Raw genomic sequence first — 26,162 nt, 5'->3', positions numbered from 1 at the left:
AAACACGTTCTTTTACATCAAGGTAAAGTGACATATGTAAAAACAGCAATAACAACAGCCAACCTAACTGCTTTATTGAAGGATTAGGAAGAAAGCATTATGAAAATAGTGTTTGAAAATATGTCTAGAATTCTCAACTTTTTTTCTAAAAACGACCTGAATTTATAAAAATTTATTTAGGTACACGTAAAAAGTTGTGAAGCATAATTTCCTAACCAAAGTGTGTGTTTTGAAACTTTGTTAGAAATATGATATATTTAATGTAAAATATATTTGTTAAAGGAAAAGTGAATTGGAGAAATCGTAGGGGGAAACAAAGCATGAGAGACTGTGGACTCTGAGAAATTAACTGAGGATTTTGAGGGAGGGGGTTTGGGGGTTGGGTAAGCCTGGTGGTGGGACGGAGCATTGGGTGTGGTGCATAAACAATGAATCTTGGAACACTGAAAAAATAAAACAAAAAACAAACAAAAAAGTGTATTTGTTAAAATAAAAAACACGGCATATTTAAAGAGCAATAAATGAATTCAGGGAAGTTGGAAATTTTCTAGCCCAAATTCCAGTTAAAGCTTTTGTTTAATTGATGGGATTGAAATATGAGTGTCGTGATTCACAACACAGCCAATGGTGCCCTTCTGTCACCTGCACCTCATCTTTCCTTGTTTTTAAAATATTTTATTTATTTATATGAGAGAGAGAGAGAAAATGAGCCCAAGTGGGAGGAGTGGGGAAGGGAGAGGGAGAAGCAGACCCCCGCTGAGTAGAAGGCCTGATGTGGGGCTCAATCCCAGGACCCCGGGATCTTGACTTGAGCCAAGGTAGGTGCTTAACGGACTGAGCCACCCAAGTGCCCCGTGCATCTCATCTTTTAGCCATGTTTTATGGGAGTGGTGTGGGTGGGGACTCAGAATTAGACTTCTGAACAGCAGTTATCACAGAAAGTTATACAAGATTTTTAAAATTATAAAACATACTTCTTTCACTGAAAATCATTAATAATAACTTCTTATTGGGAATAGAAGGTCTTAGGGATATTATAACACAAGGTTAAGCCCACTTCTTATGGCTGGTTATGCTTAGCTTCAAGCCCTCGTGTGGCCTGTTCCTTCCTTTGCTTGTAGTTTGTGCGGGGTTTCTGCAAAATTTTGTTTATGGTCCCTTCTACTTCTATTCCTTATTGATTCCTAAGAATTCTTGTTGGCTGGTGGTATACTTAGCAACTTTTAAATACACACACATGCACCCTACGCACATGCACGCTACGCACATGCACACACACACACAGTGTGCAAAGCAAGGAGGTGATTGGCGGTCAGCCATCTTGATACAGTCTCTCCTCCACAGCTTTCCGCTGGAATGTCAACGTGAAACAAAGAACTGTGGATGGACCAGAAACCAAACATCCAGACTGCAGAGTCCAATCCAGATCTTAGACTGGATCTTGCCTGGGAGACCATTACTATCTGTAGACTGCTGGCAATAGGCCCTTCGGCTCTAATTTTCTGCCCTACATTACTAAAATATTGAAAGGAGAGCAAATGAGCAACCTTACCAGAGTCACTCCTTGATAACGAAGAAAATAATTTTCCTTTAATTCCAGGTGCTCATCAACAAAATTTGATACTAAAAACTATGAGTGTGTTATTGCAGTAAGATTTTCTTCCTTGAGAATGACATAATAATTCACTCAGATGTGGAACTTCAGAAACAAGACCAAAGAGCAAAGGAAACAAAAAGGAGAGAGAGAGAGGAGGAGAGGCAAACCAAGAGACAAGACTCTTAACTCTAGAGAGCAAACTGATGGTGACCAGAACGGGGCTTGGTGGAAGGATGGGTGAAATCTGTGGTGGGGATTGAGGAGGGCGCTGGTGATGTATGGAAGTGTTGACTCTTTATATTGTACACCTGAAGCTAATATAACACTCTGTTAACTAACTGGAATTTAAGTAAAAACTTTTTTAAAAAGGACATCATAAATAGGAGCTATTTTATTATCAGTGGGCAGTTCTGTTCTGTTTTGTTTTTATTATCTTAGTCACCATACAGTACGTCATTAGTTTTTGTTTTTTTTAAAAGGTTTTTATTTATTTATGATAGAGACACAATGAGAGAGGGAACACAAGCGGGGGGAGTGGGAGAGGGAGAAGCAGGCTTCCTGCAAAGCAGGAATGATGCAAAAGTTGGCTAATCATCTTTTCTGATGGCTGAGTAATATCCCATTGTGTATATGGACCACATCTTCTTTATCCATTTGTCTGTTGAAGGTCATCTTGTCTCTTCCGCAGTTTGGCTGTTGTGGACATTGCTGTTAGGAACATTGGGGTACATATGGCCCTCCTTTCCACTACATCTGTAACTTCGGGGTAAATACCCAGTAGTGCAATTGCTGGGTCATAGGGTAGCTCTATTTTTTAATTTTTTATTATTATTTTTAAAGATTTTATTTATTTATTTGACAGACAGAGATCACAAGTAGGCAGAGAGGCAGGCAGAGAGAGAGGAGGAAGCAGGCTCCCTCCAGAGCAGAGAGGCTGATGCGGAGCTCTTTCCCAGGACCCTGGGACCATGACCTGAGCAGAAGGCAGAGGCTTTAACCCACTGAGCCACCCAGGTGCCCCTATTTTTGAACTTTTTAAGGAATCTCCATACTGTTCTCCAAAGTGGCTGCACCAGCTTGCATTCCTACCAACAGTATATAAGGGGGTTTCCCTTTCTCCACAACTTCCCCAACACTTGTTTCTTGTCTGGTCATTTTTTGCCATTCTCACTGGTATAAGGTAGTATCTCCATGTGGTTTTGATTTGAATTTCCCTGATGGCTAATGATGATGAACATTTTTTCATATGTCTGTTAGCCATTTGTATGTCTTCTTTGGAGAAGTGTCTGTTCATGTCTTACCAGTGGGCAGTTGTGTTGTTAGAAAGTAAATATTCATTGGCCTCTAAAATTCTTTATATTTGAAAGGGCTTTAATATTTCAATATGTATAAAATATTTAATATTTAAAGTATTTACATTATGTCTAACAATATCCATCAGAAATATTAAATCTTTGGGGCATCCGGGTGGCTCAGTAGGTTAAGTGTCCGACGCATGGTTTTGGCTCAGGTCATGATCTTGGGGTTGTGGAATTGAGCTCCACAGGCTCTGTGCTCAGTGGGGAGTCTGCTTCTGCCTCTCTCCCTCTGCCCTCCTCCTCTAAAATAAATAAATAAGTCTTAAAAAAAGAAATATTGAATCTTTGCTTTATGAGTTAAAGTAATAATTTTCCTAATTTGAGCCCATTATCATTACTAACAGCCAAAATTTACCAGACGGTTTACTATGTTTCAGACAGGTAAGGTCTTTCCAGGTTTTAATAGTGCTTTAATCTTCACAAAATCTTCATAAGTTTGGAATTATAATCCCCATTTTATGGGGATTTATTATATTCCACATACTTGGTATATCCATTTTACATGGTATATTTATATGGTAGTTAGGAATGAAGTATAACTATAGTTATATTTAAAGGGAAATATTTGAGGTTTTTGCTTCCCAGTTACTCCAAAATATAGATAAAAAGTTTGCTCTTTTGGCTTCTAGGCCTCACGACATTTTCCATTAATTTCTTCTCCTGACATCATTTTCCCAAGGACCGCATTTCTCCCGAAATCTAGTTTTGAAGTCAGCCTAAATTACATAATAATATGTACATAATGAATTACATAAATAATATTGTAGTGCACAAGTGACGGTCATCTACTGTATCTCAGAATTTTTTGAATTCTGAAAACACTTACCCTTTTCCTTAAAATGGCTAGGGTGTGGAATTTTATGTGGATTCTCTCATCTTGTTATGTTGATTAAAAGCACTCCAGATTATCTCTGTAACAAAAGCCTGTTCTTATCCAGAAACCGTCTTTTGTTCTGTTTCTCGGGGAACTAGATAAGCCCCGCTGAGATACGTGTCTCATGGTGTGGCCAAAATCCCTACAGCCAAAGATGACACGGCATAAATTCTCCAGTGCTGGGCGAGCTGATCACAGTATCACGCTGTTCTGTCGTTGTTTGCTGATATAAAAAGACGAGATGTTTTAGTACAGAACAGAGGTGTGTTGTGAAGGGTTAGACCTTGGGAGCTTGATACGGAAGTCACTAGGGTCACTAGGTGCTCATTCCTAATCCCCCCCCCCCACCGCCCCCATGCCCTCTCAGTTGATTCAGAGGATCATTTCCACTTCTTCCCACCTGACACCTTTTCTATTAAAGAGTTGGGTTTTTCATTGGAATCCTTTGTGACGTAGTTTGAATCACTTCTTAATATTGGCAGTTAACGTTCTTTATTCCTCAAAAGGTCTGGTGCTTCTTGGAGTAACTGTGATTTCACAGGCAACGCCCCTCCCCCGACCATGCTATAATATACTGTTTATGCCATGAAACATGCTTGCTGTTTTTTTTTTTTTTTAAAGATTTTATTTATTTATTAGACAGAGAGAAATCACAAGTAGATGGAGAGGCAGGCAGAGAGAGAGAGAGAGAGAGAGAGTGAGCAGAGAGCCCGACGCGGGACTCGATTCCAGGATCCCGAGATCATGACCCGAGCCGAAGGCAGCGGCCCAACCCACTGAGCCACCCAGGCGCCTTTACCACTCTTCTTGTTGTTCTGAAAAGATATATAAGCGTTGTAAAAAAACCGCTTTCTTTTCTCAAATGCAATACTGCTTTAAAAGATTTTAAATGCCTAACATTCTAAATCCTATGCAAAAAATTGATTATCATTATATTCCTTTTAGTGTTATAAAGAATAATATGCGGTATCTCTTAATATGTGCTGAATATTAGATTTAGTTATTAAAAGTAGATCAAGGAAGGAGCCAAAATAATTATGACTTTTGGTCCATCCATCATATAAAAATTTAAGTGTAACTCCTTAAAAAAGTATTTTATTTTTTTAAATTAGAGGTTTGAAGGAATATTTTAACTTGAAGAGTATCATGTACATGAGAATTCATGAAATATGTTTCTCTAAATTTAGGATGTGGGATAACTTTGGAAATGTTGAGGTTTTTATCTTTGACTGTTAAAAGCCAATTCTATTGTTCCTTAACAATGAAATCATAATTCAGGAGCCCATACTGATAGAAGAGTACTTCCTTTTTTTATTCAATAAGCTCTTATGCATGTTTTTGTACCTTTTATACATTTTAGGTCCTTATCCAACAAGAATATATGTATGCAAACCACCTATCACAGATTGTCTCATTAAGATCTTAGTGGAGAATTTAAAAATAGAACTAAAGTAATACTACAATGAGATTCAGTGAGAGTGAGATTTTTGGAGGGCTTTCTTACACAGATGCAACATAGTTGAAGGATGAAGAGAATGGCTTTGCCTTAGATTTTTAATTACCTGAGACTTACAACAGTTTTGGAAGTAGGCAAGAAAATGACCTTTTTCCCAGTTCGTGGAGAGAAAGAATGGAAGCCCAGAGAGATGACGTGGCATTGTCCAACAGAGCAAGGCTGAGTAAGCAGCAGAGTGGGGACTGGACCGAAATAGGACTTGTGATACCTGGTCTACCACCTGGTGAAGATGAATGAATTTTGGTAGAGAGACACTTGGCATAGGAAGAAGCAGATAGGGTTTTATAGTTTCTGGGTTTTTTGTTTGTTTGTTTTTTAAAAGATTTTATTTATTTATTTGACAGAGAGAGATTACAAGTAGGCAGAGAGGCAGGCAGAGAGAGAGAGAGAGGAGGAAGCAGGCTCCCTGCTTAGCAGAGAGCCCGATGCAGGGCTCGATCCCTGGACTCTGGGATCATGACCCGAGCCAAAGGCAGAAGATTTAACCCACTGAGCCACCCAGGCGCCCCTATAGTTTCTGGTTTTTACATACCTTTGAAACCCAGAGAAATATTTTGTGTTAGTATTAGCTATAAGCTCATCTTGAAATGACTCTCAAAGTAAGGTAGAGATGTTCCCAAACATGAAGTCATACCATGCTTGTTCAGTGTTGGGTAATAGAATTCTCTATTTGTGTATTCTGTCCTTTTGTGCCTACACTTCTACACTTCCTTTTGTGCTTTCACTTCTTTTTTCAACTTGAACAAAGTATAGTTAATAATTTATACATTAGAGTGTTAAGATTATAGTTTCCCAAATATCTTTATCCTTTCCTATAAGGTATTTTATGCCAACATATGGCTTCAACTTGGGGTTTTAAAAAATCTTTTCACTCATTCATTCATTCATTCATTCAAACAAGTGCTCACTGTGGGCCACTAACATCCCTGATGATACAGAGATGATTAGGCATAGTATCTGGCCTAAGGAGCTCCTCAGTTTAGTAAAGAGAAACACATAAACTAATACTTTTCTGATAAAGCAATAAGCATTATGATAAAAGTAAGCATGAGGGGGTGTGCCCACAGAAAGCTAGAGTAAATGTTAACAGTGCCTTTGGGTTCAAAAGAGATGTTTCTTGAAAGAGATGGTGTCCGAGCTTAATATTTTAGGGCAAATAGGAATTTATTAGGAGAATAGGTGCGTATTTTCTAACTTTTACCTACAAGTAGTTAACCTACTTCTGTTTCTCAGACATTGTATACATTGTTTCTTAGTCTTTGTTCATCACATTATTTCATGTGCATTCAGAATTGCTCAAATATCTAGTTTCTCAAAGCTTTTCCAAATCAAACCCTTTGGATTGAATAGAATTTAGAAATTCTCAGACTGTCTACCATTTTACTAGTTTGTTGCTGTGTTTAGAACATTTTTTTTCTTATAAATAATACAACATTATTTTTGAATATGTCTTTGAAATATTTGGTTTTTATTATATTTGAGGTATTTTGAAAGACTTTTTTAAAAAGTTGTGATAGTGTTCTTGGACTTAAAATTCACTACTGGTTGCGTAAAATATGATTAAAATGTTATAACAGGGGTTTAATGATCCCCCAAATATAACTTATTTAGGGGGGAGAAAAACTTACACACACCTGTATTTTATTATATATAGTATAACACATGAGCAATGTGTTCATTATGAATGAACACAATTATGCTTTTTTGTACAATGTAAGAATCACATTATTTACTCTTAAACAAATTACAGGATTATTTCAGCTCCTTTTGTTTCAAACCATTTGTTTTTTTAGGTGGACTGAAAATTTTACTAACTCAGCTCATTTTGAAATATCTTGCTTATATACCCATCTATTGTATGTCTCAAGATTGAAATTTAGGTCAAATTACAACTTGAATTTAACTTCACAAAGAAAATAAGTGTGCCATCTTTAAAAATTGCATTCTAAATTTTAAACACAATAGATCAAAGTACATCTCATTTAAATATATACTCTGGGAAAGAAGTCTCAATTATTTTCTCCCAAACTTTCTTAAAATAGTCCTTGTTCTCAATATAAAATGTGAGGGTTAGCTTTATTATCTGAAAGAAAGATGAAAAGTTGTTTATATTAAAATTTTAATGATTTTGCTTTCAAATTATGGAAATTCTTCTTTGGGGACATCTTTATTTGAATTGTATGTGACATTATATTTATTTCTTAAGGCTATGATTAAAAGTTTCATGGATGTCTACCAGCTTGCAAGTGCTAGAATTGCTACATTAGAGAAGGAAATGACATCTCATCGGAGTCACATTGCAACGTTGAAATCAGAACTTCACACGGCTTGTTTACGAGAAAATGAAAGTTTACAATCAGTAAGTCCTACAACATTGCTTCTCTTCTTTGTCTGGGGTCACAAGTTTACATTCATATTTTTTTTGTTCATGAGATTGCTTGCCAATATATATGATTTAGGGTAAGTGATCAATCAAGCAATGTGAAATTGTTAGTGTGGAGAAAATTTTGAAGGAAGAGAGGCAATTAATTTTTCCATTGTATCATGTATAAAGATATGCACACTGTTAGCAATGCTAAAACACTACATCAAGATTCCTTTGTGTTTGGCAGCCCGGCTGACAGTTGGATTTGGCAGTACGCATAGTTAAAGCTTGCAACTGTCTGAAGATTCAGTGTGTCCCATTAAGACAGAATATTATTAATTATGCGTATAACCAAAATGGTAATTAGAACATGTGATTATTCTCTGTAGAAAACTAGACTTATCCATAATACATGCCTAGCTAAAGATGCATGTTGTGATTCATCTATATGATTAAAATTCAGTTTCAGCAGTCATTTTATGTCTTAAAATTTTAGCCCATGATGAAATTTGGGCTCTGTTAAGAGTAAACAAAATTTTCTTCATTTGAAATATGTGTTTGGGGTATATCAAAAAATGAATAAAGGAACCAAATGAACATTTAAAACTTTTCCTCCAAAGGCAAATATATCAACAGTGAGCTTCAGAAGGTTACCAATCACTGGAGTGCCTTTTTTCCTTTTTTGGCCTGATTATAATGACTCAGGGTGACTTGTAAGGAAAAACAGTATCACTTTTTTTTTTTTTTTAGATCCAGTGCAATAATTTATTTAAAAACAAAAACAAAAACTCAGTAGACCAGCACACCAGTAACCTAATAAAAAAACTCCACATTTTGGAAAGTAAGTCTTTTTTAAAAATATTTTTGCCTTTGGCTATTAACCCTTTTCCACTGATACATTCAACAGAAGAAGACTTAGTATTAAAGCAAATAGCTGTGTGACTATGGGTTGGTTCTATGGCCCCATTAGATCTCACTTCAGGTGTCTGCATCCCAATGAAACCTTTATGACCATCATATTTAAAATTGCAGCTACCAACCATTCCCCACCCCAAACTCTGTCTCATTCTCACCCCAAATGGCCTGTCTACCTTACACCTTCCTTGCTTTCTTTCACGATAGCACTGATTCTTGATTGGCATAATTTGCGTTGTATTTATTTGCTTATTATCTGCTCCCTACTCTTATAGAATATAAGTTCCACAGAGACAAGCAATTTGGGGTATTTCTTCTCTGCTCTGATGGCACTCTAAAGGCAAGAATAGCCTTGCCCACAGTAGGTGCTTAACTGATGTCTCGTGAGTGAAAATACTAGCACTACGTCCAGTAAAATGACCAAACCAATAATTTGGGACCTGAGATGTTGAGTCCAATTTTTTAAAAAATGACTTTGTTAATTTCTTAATGAGAGAGTGGTAAATTTGATCTCCACCAAGATAAATTAAAATGAAGAGGAAACCTATTTAAAAAACTAAAGCATTTCAAATTTATTCTAGCCTTTCTCTGAAACATACTTATATTTCTTCCTGTGAATGCTCTAGTCCCGTTGGTTAGTATTTCATTATACTCTCTAGGTTCTGTCAGCTTTATTGGGTCATACTACTATTTATTGTTTGTTACTGTTATGCATATAAAAGTAAATACTTGCATTTTAAGAAAGGCCACACTTGATAAGGTGGGATTGTTTCCCCCTGGATTCAAAAAAATTATATATATTTTTTACCAATTATTGTGCTACTGATGTCATAATGAAAGTGTGCCTATCTGTCATCATAAAACTCTACTCCCCAACCTTTCCTCTCCTGAACACATCTGTAAGGATATGCTCATCATCTTGTTTGTACGAGGTGGTTCACCCTGGCTGTGATTCTCAAAAGGGGACATGTGTCATGTGAGAAACTCCCAGCAGGTTATGATTTGTCGTTCTAGGAAAATGCTGCCCTATCCTGTGTCCCTATGGGGTGTTTACTCTGATCTCTTTCCTTAGTTGAGACTTACGATTTTTTGAAACAGCAATAAGTTGCTCTAGTAATTTTATTTTTCAAGACATTTGTGTATGCCTTTCAACCTTGAACTCCTTCAGAACACTCTGGGGGAGGTGGAAAGAGCCTCAGTCTTTGTATTTCATAGAGGAGAGGTGATAGAGTTTGGTAGATAAGAGCAGAGGCTTTTGAATTATACCCATTAGGAATATAATCAAGTGTAAATAACAGAAAACCTGATCAACGTGATTTGAAAAATCCTGGTTCTGTGTTTTTTCTTTTTATTTTTTTTTCTCACATAGCAAGAAGTCTAGGTATAGGTGGCTGTTGTCCTGTGGCTCTTGGTGGTCTAGCTTCTCTGTGATTTCTCTGCTACTCTCTAAGTATCATAAGACAGCAGCCAGCTCTAGGATTTATAATCACATTCAAGTTATGAGGATGGGATGGCCCAGCAATATTTGCTTTTTATATATAATAAAGCCTGAGAAGGCTTTTCCTTTAAAAACCATTTAAATGTATTTACATAGATTTAATTTAAATATTTATAAATTTTAATATACATTTAATAGATAATAGATATTAAATATATGGTAATATATTTATTTACATATTTAAAAAAGGAAAAGCCTTCCAAGGAAGCTCCAAACATATTTGCACTTACATCCCATTGGCTGGGCCACTTGGCCACTTGTAGCTGTAAGGTAATGAGTCAAGGAACAGGGGAATTAGGAATCAATAGTGTGTGCTAAGTCAATAAATCTGGATTTAATTTCAATTCTGTCAATTGCTCATTGTGTGGCTAAGTAGGGTCTTCATCTGTAAAATGGGGTAATGGTCCCACTCCTTAACAGAGATGCTGGGAGCTCCAGTGAGAAGTGTTGAAGCACTTTGCTTTGTACTTACTGAGTAGTCAGTCCAAAAAGAAAAAAAAAAGTTGGCTATTATTTTTTAAGATCTTATTTATTCATTTGAAAGAGAGAGAGATCACAAGTAGGCAGAGAGTCAGGCAGAGGGGGAAGCAGACTCCCTGCCGAGCAGAGAGTCCGATGCGGGGCTTGATCCCAGGACCCTGAGATCATGACCTGAGCAGAAGGCAGAGGCTTAACCCACTGAGCGACCCAGCCACCCCAGCTATTATTTTTATCACAATTATCTTGATAGAAAGTAATTGGATTGCACCACAGGAAAAGATATTTTACTAACCTGCCGTCTTCGGTTGCAAACCCTGTCATTTTGTTCTGCCTCCTACCGTAGCCTTGGATCACCATCAGTATATTCCAGTGACTGAGCTCTCCATCCTTTCTGCAGCCCGTATCCCCTCCTTTCATTGACACATTCTTGAAAAGTAGTCCACTTGCTTCTTCTGTATTCTTGTTTCCCATTCATTCCTCAGCTCTGCTGCTATCTGACTTTGGAGTCTATCAATACACTGAAACTATTTTCTCAAAGGTCGCAAATAGTTTTCTGCTTGCTCCCATCCATTAGTTCCTTCTCATGCCTTTTAATCTTTCTGCAACATATGAAGCTTTTAACTACTTTCTTCTTTAAATGCTCACCTCCTTTGTTTCACTCGTTATTGACTTTTTCTTCTTTGGCTTTCTGGTCTCTACTTACTTGAGCTCTGCTTTCTTTGTATTCTTGCTTCTTAATTTTTTCTTTATCCATTAGTTCAATATTTATTCATCATCTACTCTAGAGCAGGCATAATTCTGGTCCGAGGGACATTATGTGAACCAAAACAGACAATCCTGCTCTCATGAACTTAAAACCTAACAATGGAAGAAATTATTTTCATATAATCACTCTAATATGTAATTATTAACCAGGATAAGTGCTCTGAAAGAAAAGAACTGAAGCATGTAAGAGTTTTTGAAACAAATGAGCTTACCCTAGACTAAGGTAACAGCAAAGCTTTTTCAGGGTCAGTGATGCTTGAGTTAGTATCTGAAGACTGGGTAGGAGTTATGCAGAAGGACAGTAGTGGCCCAGATCAGGAGGAGGAATGGGAACATCTGGAAGGCCCTGTGAAGGACAGAAGAAACTGAGAAATACTGGTGAGGCTAGAATAGAGAGAGCAGAGCCAAGAGTGGCCTGAATGAGGTAAGGATGGTCTGGAGAGGGACAGAAGTCAGACTTTGTCCTCCTTGTTTTAAGAGCAAGGCAGAAGGCATCGGAAAACTTTAAAGAAGGAGTGACTTTCTCAGATTTTTTTTTTTTTTTTTTAAAGATCCCTTTGGCTGTGGTGTGAAGGAATAGTTGGGTGTGAAGAACAAGAGAAAGGGGTATGTGAGATAATTCCTGGACTTTTTCCTTTTGGAAATGGAGCAATGATCTCATTTACCAAGAGAGAAACAATGGAATAGGAAGGAATATTGTGAGTTTAGCTTTGAGTATGTTGAGTTTGAAGTACCTCTGAGACATCCAACTGGAGAGATCAAAAACGCTGCTTGATAGGGAATTTAAGCCAGATGCCAACCAGGAGGTATACATTTTAGGTCATTGCCATAGAGATAGGACTTGAGGCTGTTCACAAGAGTGAGACCATATGTAGGGATGGTTTACAGAGTAAGAAGAGAAAAAGGCCTAGGTATGAATCTTGAAAAACTCCAACATACAATGCTTGAGAAGAAGAAGATAAGGTTGGAAAGGAGGCTGTGAAGGAATAGGCAAAGAGGTCAAAGGAAAACCAAAAAGGTGTGATGCCATGAGAATGGAGTGTTTTAAAAAGGGTGGCATATCGATGGTGTCATATGCTGCTGAAGATCAAGCGAAAGGAGGATTGAAAATGGCCTTTGGATTTAGTGGATGGAGGCCCTTATAACCTTAGCAAAGTCTCTTTCAGTGAGAGATGGAGAGATAAGGGAGAGTTGACCAGAAAAGAAAAAAAGACAGTGAATTTAAACAACCATCTCAAGGATTTAGCTGTTAAGTGGGAGACAGGGATGGAGTATTCCGAGCAGATTCAGGGAGTTATATACTAAGATGGGAGCGAATTAATCATGTTTCCATATCTTCTTAAACCTAGGCCTCCGAAAGTCTGGTTTTGGCCATGTTCACTGTACTGTCTACTTTTATCATTTCAGTTTTTTAAAAAGATTTTATTTATTTATTTGAGAGAGAGCATGACGTGGGAGAGGGTAAGAGGGAGAAGCAGACTCCCTACTGAGCAGGGAGCCCGATGCGGGACTCGATCCTGGGGCTCCAGTGTCATGACCTGAGCCCAAGGCAGTCGCTTAACCAACTGAGTCACCCGGGCGACCCTAACATTTCAGTTTTTGCCGTTTTGTACTCTAGGTATTTTTTGACTAGTGTTTGTATGATCTCTATTTTTCCTTCTTTTCCTTTTATCCTACCCGTGTTTATATTTATAGGGGTTTCCTGTAGAAAGATGTAGTTGTTTTGTTTTGTCTAACCATTTGATAATCTCTGGCTTTTAATAGGGTGATTAGACACATACATTTAATATGATTATTGATATTTTTGGATTTTTATTTGCCATTCTATTTGTGTTATGGGGACAAGTGCAAAAAGACATGGTTTCTGCTCTTACGTGTTCCTCTTCTAACAAGGGAAACGAACACGTAAGCAAATCACAAAAATAGTTATGTGTAAAATCTAGGGAGCATAGACAAAGGAGGCATTCATTCTGCCTAACGTTGTCAGTAAAAGATGAGATGTTTGCAGGAGCTTTTGAAGAACGCATCGCAATCTGACACCTTGTTAAGGGGGAAGACCAATGAAAATTGCTATTTTACTTGATTTGACGAATAGGCCTTATGGATAGAACATATGTTTAATGAATTAAATGATGGAAGAGTTTTTTTTTTTTTTTAAATATTAGAAGATGTACTATTGCTTTAGCTCCATTCCCCCTCTCAGTTAAAGGCAGCCAACCCACGCACCCAGCCTGTACCCTGGCATTGCTGGAACCTGACACTGCTTCCAACAGTCACACCAAACCCCATCTTCCCAATCCATTCTCCCACCATCCAGTCCATGCCTTGTACTCTATAATCTGACTTGATTCTGCCTCTGGCCATTTTGCTATTGATGTTCTTATTTGGTCTCTCTAGTATTTGCTATTTAGGCCATTCTCAACGCTCTAGCTCTCCTTTCTAATCCCCGCCCAACCCCCATCACCTCCTTCCCATGGGCCTTTGTCTAAGGTTTTAGAGTCAAGCAGGCCTGAATGTGCATCCTGTCCGTGTTATTACCCATACAATACTCTAGGCATCAGTTTCTACATTTGTAATGTGTAGATACAGTTGCCTACATTGTAGGGTGGGGTTTGAGGATTAAAGACACTGTCTGGCATACTAGTAGATGCTCAATAAATTTCACAATATGTTTCATTTAATAAATCCAGTAAAAACATTTTCTGATAGTTACATATACTTCCCACAGCTAAGCTTTACATAGAGTTTTAAAAAATACATGTATCCATGAGGAAATCTTTTGACAAGGAGGCAAAAGAACTAAAACAAGCCTTGAATCTGTGCTTTTAGCTCACACTAAGTCTGATATTAATGACAGTTGCTGTTATCACTTATTTAATGCACTGAGGGCAGTCCGTGTATGTTCATTAACCATCTTTTCCAGCCATTTAACTACATGAGAATGAAAAATAAATATTCATTATTAATAAAGACCAATACATCATGGGATTGTGATGAGAAAGAGATTGATCAGACTGTAGATGTGAATTGTCCTCTTTAGAAACTTTATCCTTCTTAAGGTGACATTTTCATTTTTGTCTAGCAACAGATACTAACAACGCTGGAGTGCATCTAGGGCTCTCCTCCGACGTGCACTTGCCAGTATTTTCACATTTTCAGTATGTTGGTCTTTGACCCATTAGCGTAGGGCTACTCTGGGGCTTTTAGCTTGAATAACAGTAACCAGAAGGGGCTTCCGGGGAAGAGATTTCAAGTCACAGACAGCCCAGGAGAGACCAGGGCAGCAATCAAAGCCAATTACTTGTGGGTGTTTGGGGACCGGCACACCCGCGGCTGGGGAGAAACACATGGCATTTCAGTCTGCGAAACAGGAAATGCCAAACACAGACATGCTGCTCTGAGTTACGATGCCGCAAGCTACAGTATTGTTTTCCCTCATTTCCACTCTGTGTTTAACAAGTATGTTTTTAATTCTATGCTACTTTTATTTTTTTTTTAGATTTATTTATTTATTTGAGAGAGAGAAATAGAGCCCTTGGGAGGGGCAGGGGGCAGAGGGAGGGAGAGTCCCAAGCAGGCTCTGTGCTGAGCGTGGATCCTGACACCGGGCTGAATCCCATGACCCTGAGATCACAACCTGAGCCCAAACCAAGTGTTGGTCATGTAACCAACCGCACCACCCGGGTGCCCCTATAGTACTTTCTTTATGAGAAAATAATGAATTATGAATTGGAGGAACATTCCAGTTAGTATCTTTGCAGGAAGATATCTTTGCCTATTGTTCAGATTATGTCAGATTTGACAGTTGTCAAGTGGTATCATATTGTTAATAAAGGTCAAAGATTTAGATATTTTGGTTATAAGAATCCCCTGTCTCTTAAGTTTTCAAATAATTTTTTGCCACATTTGTTTCATTACATTTCTTGAGAAAGGAAGGATTATTTGTCTGTATTAGTGTTCTGTGGTTCAAGAAGTGGACAATTTAAGTAACTTACTCTAGTTAAGTTGCTCTCATAAACATTTAAACATTGCATCCCGGTTGATTCAAGATGTTTACTATTGAGATTTTTAACTATTCAAGAAAAAAATCATTTTCTTAAGGGAGCCCTAAGCTGTGACTTAATTTGAGAGAGACTGTGCAGTGCTGTGCAGTACAGATACTGGAGCCTTGCTGACGGGTTTTTACTTAGAACCCAACAGATTAGAATCTAAGGCCTCTGTTTCCTTATTTGGTGCTTTCCTATGAGAATGAAGTGTGGGTTAAGGCAAATCTCGGGCGCCTGGGCAGCTCAGTCGGTTAAGCATCTGCCTTCAGCTCAGGTCATGATCCCAGGGTCCTGAGATAGAGACTCGCATCAGGCTGTCTGCTCAGTGGGGGTCTGCTTCTCCCACTGCTTGCCCCCCCTGCTTCTGTTCTCTCTCTCAAATAAATAAATAAAGGCTTTAAAAGAAAGACAAATCTCTACCGTCATGGCACTTCAGGTAGTGGAAAATACACTATGATACAAATAATTAAAAAGAATGATGTCGAGGTCAAATCACAGAGTGCTGTGAGAACACAGAGCCTGGGAACCTGAGGGAGGCTTGGGATGCCCCACCTGAGGAATTGAGATCTTGGTTAAAAACATGAAGCAGTGGGTGTTATACATAACTAATGAATTGTTGAACACCAAATCAAAAACTTATGATGGACCATATGCTGGCAGCTGAACATAATAGTAAAAAAACCCATGAAGGCTAAGTAGGAGGTTACCTCACACTGTCAGAATGGCTAAAATCAAGAACACAAGAAACAACAAGTGTTGGTGAGGTTGTGGGGAAAAAGGAACCCTCATGCCCTCTTGATGGGAATGTAAGCTGGTGCAGCCACTTTGGAAAATAGTATGGAGTGTCCTCAAAAAGTTAAAAACAGAACTCTACCCTATGATCTTGTAATTGCACTAATGGGCATTCATCCAAAGAATGTGAAAACACTAATTCAAAAGGGTATATGCACCCCTATGTTTATTGCAGTTATTATTTGCAATAGACAAAATATGGAAGTAGCCCGAGTGTCCAGGGATAGATGAATGGATAAAGAAGATGTAATATATATATTCAATGGACTATTACTTAGCCATAAAAGAATGAAATCTTGTCATTTGCAACAACACACATGGATCTAATGAGAGTATAAGGCTAAGTGAGATAAGTCAGTGAGAGAAAGGGAAATACCATATGATTTCACTTGTATGCAAAATTTAAGAAACAAAAGAAAGACAAAAAAGGAGACAAACCAAAACCCAGACTCTTTTTTTTTATTTTTTTTAAAGATTTTATTTTATTTTATTTGACAGATAGAGATCACAAGTAGGCAGAGAGGCAGGCAGAGAGAGAGGGAGGAGGAAGCAGGCTCCCAGCTGAGCGGAGAGCACGACGCGGGGCTCGATCCCAGGACCCTGGGATCATGACCTGAGCCGAAGGCAGAGGCTTTAACCCACTGAGCCACCCAGGCGCCCCCAAAACCCAGACTCTTAACTAAGAGAACACACTGGTAGTTACCAGAGGGAGGTAGGTGGGGGGATGGGTGAAGGAGGTATAGGGGATTAAGAGTACACTTATTTATTTTTTCCCAAGATTTTATTCATTTATTTCTCAGAGAAAGAGAGAGAGACAGAGAGAGAGCGAGAGAGCCAGAGAGAGCACAAGCAGGGGGATCAGCAGGCAGAGGGAGAGGGAGAATCAAGCTCCCCGCAGAGCAAGGAACCTTATGGGAGACTTGATCCCAGGACGCTGGGATCATGACCAGAGATGAAGGCTCTGACTGACTGAGCCACCCAGGCATCCCAAGAGTACACTTATGAAGAGCACTGAGTAACGTAGAAAATTGTTCAGTCACTATATTGCATGCCTGAAACTGATTTAACACTCTGTTAACTACCTAGAATAAAAATTAAAAAAAAAACCCCAAAACTTAACAAGTTAGGAGTTGACAGGGGAAAGCAGGGGATGTTCCAGGAATGGAAGGCTGTCTGTGTGACTGGAGCAAAGCCGATGAGATGGAGAGGACCGATGAGATGGAGAGATGAGCTGGAGGAGGGGCCAGATACGTGCGGCCCTAAGCGCGATTCTCAGCAGGCTGGGCTGACTGTGACGTCTCCCATCAGCTCCATTGCAAACGTCTACTGCCTTTGCTTTATGTATTTACTATTTATTCTCAAAGTTCACTGACATTTGATGCCATAACAACTCTCATTGGATCCTTGTGCTAAATACTCCCTTACTTAGATGCTCATTAAATTCTCCCATATTTTTATCACAAGCTACATCCCCTGCCTCTGAATGCTAACAGCGCTAAATAACGGAAACAAAATATCACTAAGTGGGACAGACCGGTCAATGTGCAGACATTTTCCTTTGATCCTTGACATAATATCCAGACTTTTAAAGGTAGAAACTCAGGCTTTGGTTGGTGTAGTATATAGGGACCTGAAGGTTAATCATGCATATCCCACTGGCCACACACCTCCTTTCTAGTCTTTTAAATTCTCGTATGATGCAGTTTAAAAAGAGCTACTTTCATGATGAATGATGTCTAGATAGCGACTTAGGGACATGATATCCTAAATTCTACATGTATATCAACATACACATATAATATACTTAATTATGTTAAAATATAACATACATCTATAGTAATAGACATTTTATGTTAGCTATATTAGATATTATATGTAAGTATAAATATAAAAATATATTTTTATAAAATACATGTTACATAAATATAAATATATATGTTATATAAATATGGCATATTTATATAGTTCTATTCCTCACTGATGAAATACTGCGAGGGTCAAGTGTGGAGTGGCAGGAAGGAAAGTTTCAAACTCAGACCATTATCATCAATCAGTGAATTTTCTGTACAATCAGGTTGTAGAAAATACAGATGGTAATTTGACAGTCTAATGCTCTAATTATTTATATCGGTTGTTCAAAGAGTAGCAGTGAGTGACTATGCTTATGAGTATCTCTCTTACACTTTCATCTTTCTTACAAAATTGGGTTCTTTGAGGGCTTTAGCTGGCTGTTAGATTCTCAGAAATCTCCCCTTCAGTTTTCTGCAAACAGTTCAGACTCACGGGTGTCCCAAACTGAACATGGTCTTCACCCCTGTCGCTCCCCATCTTCCCACATTGTCCATTCCCTATGTTCCTTATCTCTGACATAACTATCCACCTTGCAGCCCAAGGCAGGAGCCCGAACATTTGTCCCACTTCCTGTCCACCACCAATATTCAATCACTCACTAAGTCTCCCTGTTTCTACCACCGCAGATGCCTCGGTGGTATCTGCCATTCTCACCTCTCTGCCGTTGTAATCACAGTAACTTTTCTTTGGGTCATCGCAATGGTCTTCCAGTGAGTTTCCGCATATGTAGTTTCCCCCTTCTGTCTGCCGTGCTTTAGTGGCAGGCGTTAACCTTTCTCACACACAGATATGGGCAGGCCATAGCTTGACTCAAAACACATTTTGGCTCTCAACTTTCTTCCTGACAGAGTAAAAATTCTCTATTATAGACATTCAGGTATATGCTGACTCCATCTGGCTTTCAGTTCATCTCCCCTGTTGGCAGAAGTAAGGGTTCCCTTTGTTATGCTCATTCATCACGGCTTTTATCTGTCTGAGCACCATATAGTGCTCTGGCTTATGTAATCACATAGTTGTGTAGGTATTACCATATTGTGAGTCTGTGAGGTCATGTCTTACTTATTTTTTAAAATTCATTATAATGATCTGATTTAGGAAGTGTCCGGTTGATTTGAATTGAACTTAATTGGGAGAATACTCCTTCAGTAACTTTTATTCAATACATACCTGTTATGGAAAATATGTACTTTGCACAAACCATAATTCCCCCCTAATTTTTCCCACACAAAATATTCTGAAATTAATTCTCACCAAACTATGTTTCATATGCTTCTCTAGCAAACACGTAATGAGAATGAATAGAGTATTATTGTGTATTATTGTATCTATGATAAAAATTTTAAGTACTTTCAAATAATATAAATCGTACATTTCATTTCCTATTCACAAACAAAAACAAAGACCCAAAATTATTTGTGACAAGGAACACTTTTTTCAGCATACCACTTAAATAATTTTAAACTTTGTCAGATTTTTTGGGGACCCCTGCTTCTGTATGTTTACCCTCATACACAGAAATTGACAAATTTAATACCTTTTACTCACACGGTGGGTACTCAGTAAATGTTTTCTGATAATGGTGCTATACTAAATAAAATTGAACTGTGCATGGGTCTGCCAAAAGTAAGAGTATGAGAGGTTTATTTCTGAAGTGGAAAGCTTATTTTAAAAAAACAGATTTCCTTAAACCCTTACCTCATACCATCTATGAAAATGAACTCAAAATGAATTAAAGAGCTAAATAGGAAAGCTAAAATTTTTAGTAAAAAACAGAGATAAATTATGAGCTTGGATTTGGCAATAGATTCTTAGATTTGATACCAACAGCATAAATGACAAAAGAAAAAATGGACAAATAGGACTTAATCAAAATTAAACACTTTTGTACATTTAAAAATACCCCACAGAATGGGAGAAAATATTTATAGTTATATGTCTGAGTGGGATCTAATATGTAAGGTACTCAACAACAAGAAAAGAGAAATGAACTAATTTTTAGAATGGGCAATGGACTTGAGTAGATACTTCTCCAAAGAAGATATACAAATGACCAATAAACACAGACAAAGATACTCATTCTCATTAGTCAGTAGGGAATGGAAATCAAGACCATGATGAGACACCACTTCCACTGGCGAAGAATACTGTTAAAAAAAAAAAAAGGGAAAATAGCAAATATTCGCAGCAGCACTGTTCACAGGAGCCAAAAGATGGAAGCAACCCAAATGTCCATCGATTGATGAATGGATGAACAAATGTGGTCTATACTCAGTCATAAAACGGAATGAAGTACTGATACATATTACAACATGGACATACTCTGAAAACACTGTGCTATACAAAAGAAGTCAGGCACAAAAGGCCACATATTGTAGGGTTCCATTGATATGAACAGGCATGTTCTGTCTTCATAGAGACAGAACGTGGATTAATGGTTGACAGGAAGGGGGAGGAAGGAATGGAGAATGACTGTTGCATGGGGATGGGGTTTCTTTTCGGGGTGTTGGTCAAGTTCTAGAGCTAAGAGGTGGTAATGGTCACAGAACACTGTGAATGCAATTGAGTCATTGAATTGTAGACTCTAAAATGGTTACAACGGTAAATTTTATGTTGAGTGTGTTTTATCACATTAAAAAAAATATTTCTTTTCAGTCTTGGGTGGTATGGATTGGAAGCTAGATTTTTGTTTATACCGAGTGGCAACATGTTGTGCTAGGAAGCAGCATGACGGAATCGGAGGAGACACAGGTTCCAGAACAACCTTTGTTAACAACTCACCATAGAGGTTTGGGAAATAAATCACACAATCTCCTAGGTCTTGGTTTTTCCTGGCTTTAAAATGAAGGATTTCAAGTAGATAAAATCTCAGTTCCCTCTCAGTTCTAACATTCTTCAGCTGAAGTTACAAATACTGATTTTCACTGTTTAGATTCTAACTATGTTTCATTTTGTTCTTGCTTCAATTCACAACAATCAAATGAACGCCTGTTTCTAAATTTATAACATAATTATATTTCGAGTTTGGTTATATTCGATACCAATAACCCATTTATAAAGGTATACCAATTCTATAACTCTCACAATATAACTTGTAACAAGGTAGTCAGAAAGTCCCCAATGTAATCTGAAAATGTATTAGCGTATTTGCAAGGAGTATTTCCTTTTTTCATGCAAAGTTTTTTTGATATTTAATATGTTAGGAATGTGAACTTTTAACTCGTCAAACTATTGTAACATATTTGAAAATTATAGTAATTTGATTAAAATGTTGCCTATAAGGCAAAAGGTTTAGTTAATAGAATCCATATGTAATTAAAATGCAGAACTAAATGTAATCAGACTCCAGTGACTAGTGCCTTCGTATTGATAGTTTTACAATGGCCTCTGGGGTTGAAAGTTTAAATGTTGCAGAATGCCACAACACCGTAGAAAACAGCCTCAGCTGGCAAGTTCGCTTTCTAAAGACATCCACAGTTACGGGAGGATATGTGCGTATCACATCGTGGATTTTCATCATTTTAGGAATCTCTTTGGTTGGCAGGTGGTAGAGGCACGTGACCGGTGTGCTGGTGGAGAACCCACTCGGCCATGTTCTTTTATAAACAGCCCGAAATGAAGATCCTTGCTCAGAGCCAAGCCATGGCCTTCTTTTTTCTTTCTCTCTTTCATTCTTTCTTTCTTTCTTTCTTTTTTAATAACAGGGTTGCTTAATTTGAGTGAATTCATTTGAATCATATGAAATTTATAGACACAACACTCTGCACCCAGCCACAAAAAAAAGTCCAAAGAATTTTTTCCTGAACTTAAAAAAATTATTTTCTCTGGACAGTTTTAAGAGTCGACATCCTGTGTTAGAGCTCTCTAATCATCACCAGCACAATTTACAATCAGAACACACAGAGAGCCAGTTTCGACCAGCTCATCTGTTGATCTTGGCAGGCACCCTTCATCTCACTGTGTGCAGCTGCCACTCGAGAGTTGGGGGGACTCAGTGGAGAGCCTGAGGAGGGAGGGGTGCAAGGCTGGTCAAGGCATGAGCGTGGAGGCCTGCTTCATTTCAACAGTTCTATGTTGCTTAAAAAAAAAAAAAAAATAGTCTTTTTATTTTACTGCCCCTCCTTCTTTTTAACCTGAAATTAAACGAGGACCTCTCGTGAGCCACTGCGCTCCAGGCATAAGAAATTGTAATGTCTGGCTTGCAGAAACTGTCCCGTCAAAATGTGCTTCTGATTAGGTGGCTTAATTACAGCTGTGAAAACAATGTTGATTTAGGCCTCAAGATTCCAGGGCATGTCAGCCGTTACTAGCTAACCTTGGACGGCATCCACCATTTTAAAACCCTGTACCATTGCAGTCACCCTGCTTGACAACTTTTTATTTAGGCAGAGAAGTTGCCAGAAGCAACACATTTTTATGCAAAATGTTGTTCCATGCGCCATCCCAACTGCGCCGCCATTAGCGGTCATCAAGGAGATAGTCAGTTTTGCGCCTCGATCAAGAACGGGGGAGTTCTGTATGTAAAAACAGTAAGTTTTGAACAGTATTTTTAAAGGGTTGACTGACATAAGAATTAATTTTAATTCCTTTAATTCAGTTTTATTTCAAATCCAGCATGTTGGTTTAACCACCCAATTTTATTACACCTAAATTTTCCTGACAGTTTCATTTGCTGCGAGGAAATAAAATTGCAGGTTTTTTTTTTTTTCAACAGGGGAAATAATGGCCAGTTTTAAAAATGTTACGTTTGAAACTTCCCTTGCCTCAAGCTGGTTCAGACGCAACCTCAGTTTACTTTTGGAAGGAAACGAAGCTCATTAAATAGTTTTTAATATTTTAATATAAGTATGTTTTTTCATAGTGAGAAAGCTTATTAGGCTCATGTATTTACACCTGCAGGGGAAGTGAAAGACTTAATAATTAGATGGTTCCAATACTTTGGAATTTTCAGTGCAATTGTCACTGACATCATAAATATTGTAACTACATATTTATAGCAGTTCCCATTTCGTTGGTGTCTAAAACTGTTACATGCTCTGAATGACTTTCTATTTGTCAATATTTTAAGAAGGGAACATCAGATAGAAAGCGGTGCCAAAAAAGGAAGGTGGGTAGCTGGACAACAAACGTAAGGAGTCGTAATTCTCATAATAATTTTGGAAGAAACTTGTACTTAAAAATGCATGATTTATGCCAAACCGAATACCCAAGAGAGAGATAAATGATTTCTTTAAAATGAAATCTCCCACACCCAAGACATTAAATCCAACGAAGTGGGTGGTCAAGACACATCTTTTTCTACTAGTCAGACTCATTGAACAATTGACTGACCGGACCGCGTATAGACAAGGCAACTTTTGTTCAAGTTGAATTAAGAGTTAATACATAGGTAATTAACTGTGAGGAGCGGATGGGGGTGAATAGTTGGGTTGACGAGGTAGTATGTGTGTCTTGAAAGCGAGAGCTGGACCACTGAATCAAAGTAGAGTTTAAATTAGTAACCCCATAATCTAAATAACATCAGTAACATCTTAATTGCCAGATATTGTGTAGGGGCATCTACATCTATGTCATCTAGTATTTAATTCAGTCTTCAATCTTATGGGCAGAATGTTATTTCCCCTTATTGTAGATGAGGCAATGCAGTCTCAGAGAGGTGAAGTAGTTTGCCCCAAATCCTGCTGTTTGGAATCCATAGCGAAAAGTCTATCTGTGTGTCCAGAACCCAGGCTCTAAACTAAAGGTGAAAATAGACAGTTTTCCTGGAAAATGGATTCTAAGTTATGAAGTGGCAGGGAAGCATTAAGAATGACCAAGCTTATGTTGAGCGTGACTTTAGGCTGGTAAGAGACAAGAGGATTTAAACTTGAATAAAAGTTTTACAGTTTTCTTTGGAAGAAAAGCTAATTTTTTTTCCTTTCAGGAAAAAAAAAAGTGACTATATATGAAGACTGACAAATTCACTAGGTCTGTGCCCTTTTACCTAGAACAAAAAGACCTTCCTTTTTCCTTCTGCTTTACGTACAGAGAATTGAAAGTGTACATCCTTCCATGTTATACTATTTTGAAGATTGGATATTTGCGTTTGTTCTTAAGATTCTACGTTAGCTGAGAAATTGTGAAGAAATAGCTGTCTTAGTTTCCCAGAACTTTGGCATAGGGCATACTTTGATAGAATCTGAATTCAGCTTATTCTTTTGGATATCCTTTTGTTCTCAGTGTTTCCCTGACACCAACTGGAAAGATACCCTTCCAGAATGTAAGGGGCCAACTAAGGTTATAGCTTTATATTTCTAGTCTCCACCATCTTATTTCTGATAAGTTCTAACTGAAAATGTGAATTTGAGTGAAAAAATGTGTTACATACATCGTATGCAGTATAGATCATATCTAATTTTATCATGAGGGAGAGATTGTGTTGGTACATCATTTTGCTAATCCCTCCTGGGAGCTTATGACTTAATTTTAAAAAGTATTTTATTAAATAACATTGGATATTATAGATTCTTACAATTATAATTATGTATTCCCTAGATGTTTTGGCCTTTTTTTTTTTTTGGTAATACAACCTTTTTTTTGAAGAAGAAGAAGAGAAAAATGTCTAAGAAGGAGTTTTGAATCTAGATTTGTATGTAAATCTAAATAGCTGTTCTATATCTTACTCTTCATAGATAGAGATATTCATTTCTTGGAGTATTGTTATATTTTGCCTATGGAGTAATTTTATTTTGAAGATCTTAGTTCATATAATTTCCTAATCCATATTTATTTGAATATAAAATCCTCCAATTCCTTAAAATAGGCTTAAGTGTTTTTTGTAAAGCGGGTAAAAAAAACCAAGAAATTTCAAGTAAGGTTATTAAAATTCCTCAGCTTTTAGGACTACATTGTTTCTTCTTTTAGTGGCACTAATAACAAAAGGCATCAGATGTGTAGTCATATTTTTTAGCAATAGTCAGAAGAGTTTAATTTGGTCACAATTTCAGCATTAAGAAAATATGAAAAAGATTAGGAATAGAAATAGAAATAGAAACTGTACTTAAGTAAATCTCATAGTTGTCTTTATCCCCATGGGGGAGACTTTTATAGATTTTATTTATTTATTTATCAGAGAGAGAGAGAGACAGAGACAGAGCATAAGCAGGCAGAGCCGTAGGCAGAGGCAGAAAGAGAAACAGGCTCCCCGCTGAGCAGGGAGCCCAAGCAGAACTCGATCCCAGGACCCTGGGATCATGACCTGAGCCAAAGGCAGTGGCTTAACCGACTGAGCCACCCAGAAGTCCTGGGGGAGACTTTCAGAGGACAGATTTTCACTTCCCATCCCAACTCCAAGCAGGCTCATTTTACTTTTCTCTCATTTAGAAATTAAACTTCTGAATAATATTTCATTTCACAAACGGGTTCTGCTATTACAAAGTTTGAAAGCCCCTGTTATATCAAAAGGACATCCAGGAACAGTGAGTAACCTGTTAAGAAGTGACATGTAGACATGTCATAAAATACAGATCATGTACTGAAGGCCGAAAAAAAGCAAGGCAAAGCAAAGAAAAAAAATGAATAATGTGATGATAACTTCTGTACTTTGTAAAATCATTTTTACTTGCTTTACAGCTGCTCAAACGCCTAAAACTAAAACTTACCTTTGTTTCTTCCAAAAAATATTTTTGCTTTACTTTCTGCATAAACTTTTCCAGGAACTACTTACTGGTATAAGATTTTGACTGTTGATGCTGATTTTTTGTCATGAAATGTGTAACTTTCCATCCTTTGTTTTGGGGAGAATAGTGATATATATAATTTTGGTAAAAGCATATAGTGAAACTTTGAAGAATTAAAATCATATATTAACACACGTTTTACAGCCCATGTGTAGTTTGAAGAACATCCTAGACAATATAGAGCAGCCTAAAACCCTTTTAACTAGTCATGTAGAAACAAAATACAGAAATATTATATAAAATAAGCTAATCTGTTTTTAAGCACAAAATGCAAAGACCTGATACAAGGTTACCGACTCTAGCATCTGTAGGGTTACCAGTGTATTACATTTTTTAAAAAACAAATTAGTAAAAATTAGGACCACACTCTCAATATCATGAGAATTGTAT

At 37.6% G+C, this 26,162-nt stretch overlaps 1 protein-coding gene across 4 annotated transcripts in view; it reads left to right on the top strand.

Annotated features, from left to right (window-relative positions):
* Window positions 1-26,162, top strand: part of CCDC171 (coiled-coil domain containing 171) — a 292,691-nt gene that overhangs the window by 241,501 nt on the left and 25,028 nt on the right. For all 4 annotated transcript variants that reach the window (XM_044265626.1, XM_044265625.1, XM_044265624.1 and 1 more), the window contains one exon: window positions 7,552-7,704. In XM_044265626.1, coding sequence (XP_044121561.1) covers window positions 7,552-7,704 — 153 coding nt within the window. The remainder of the gene's footprint in view (window positions 1-7,551; window positions 7,705-26,162) is intronic.

This window comes from Neovison vison, chromosome 9 (assembly GCF_020171115.1).
Source record: "Neovison vison isolate M4711 chromosome 9, ASM_NN_V1, whole genome shotgun sequence".
In the NCBI taxonomy this organism is placed as follows: Eukaryota; Metazoa; Chordata; class Mammalia; order Carnivora; family Mustelidae; genus Neogale; species Neogale vison.
This window is presented reverse-complemented; position numbering and strand designations above follow the sequence as displayed.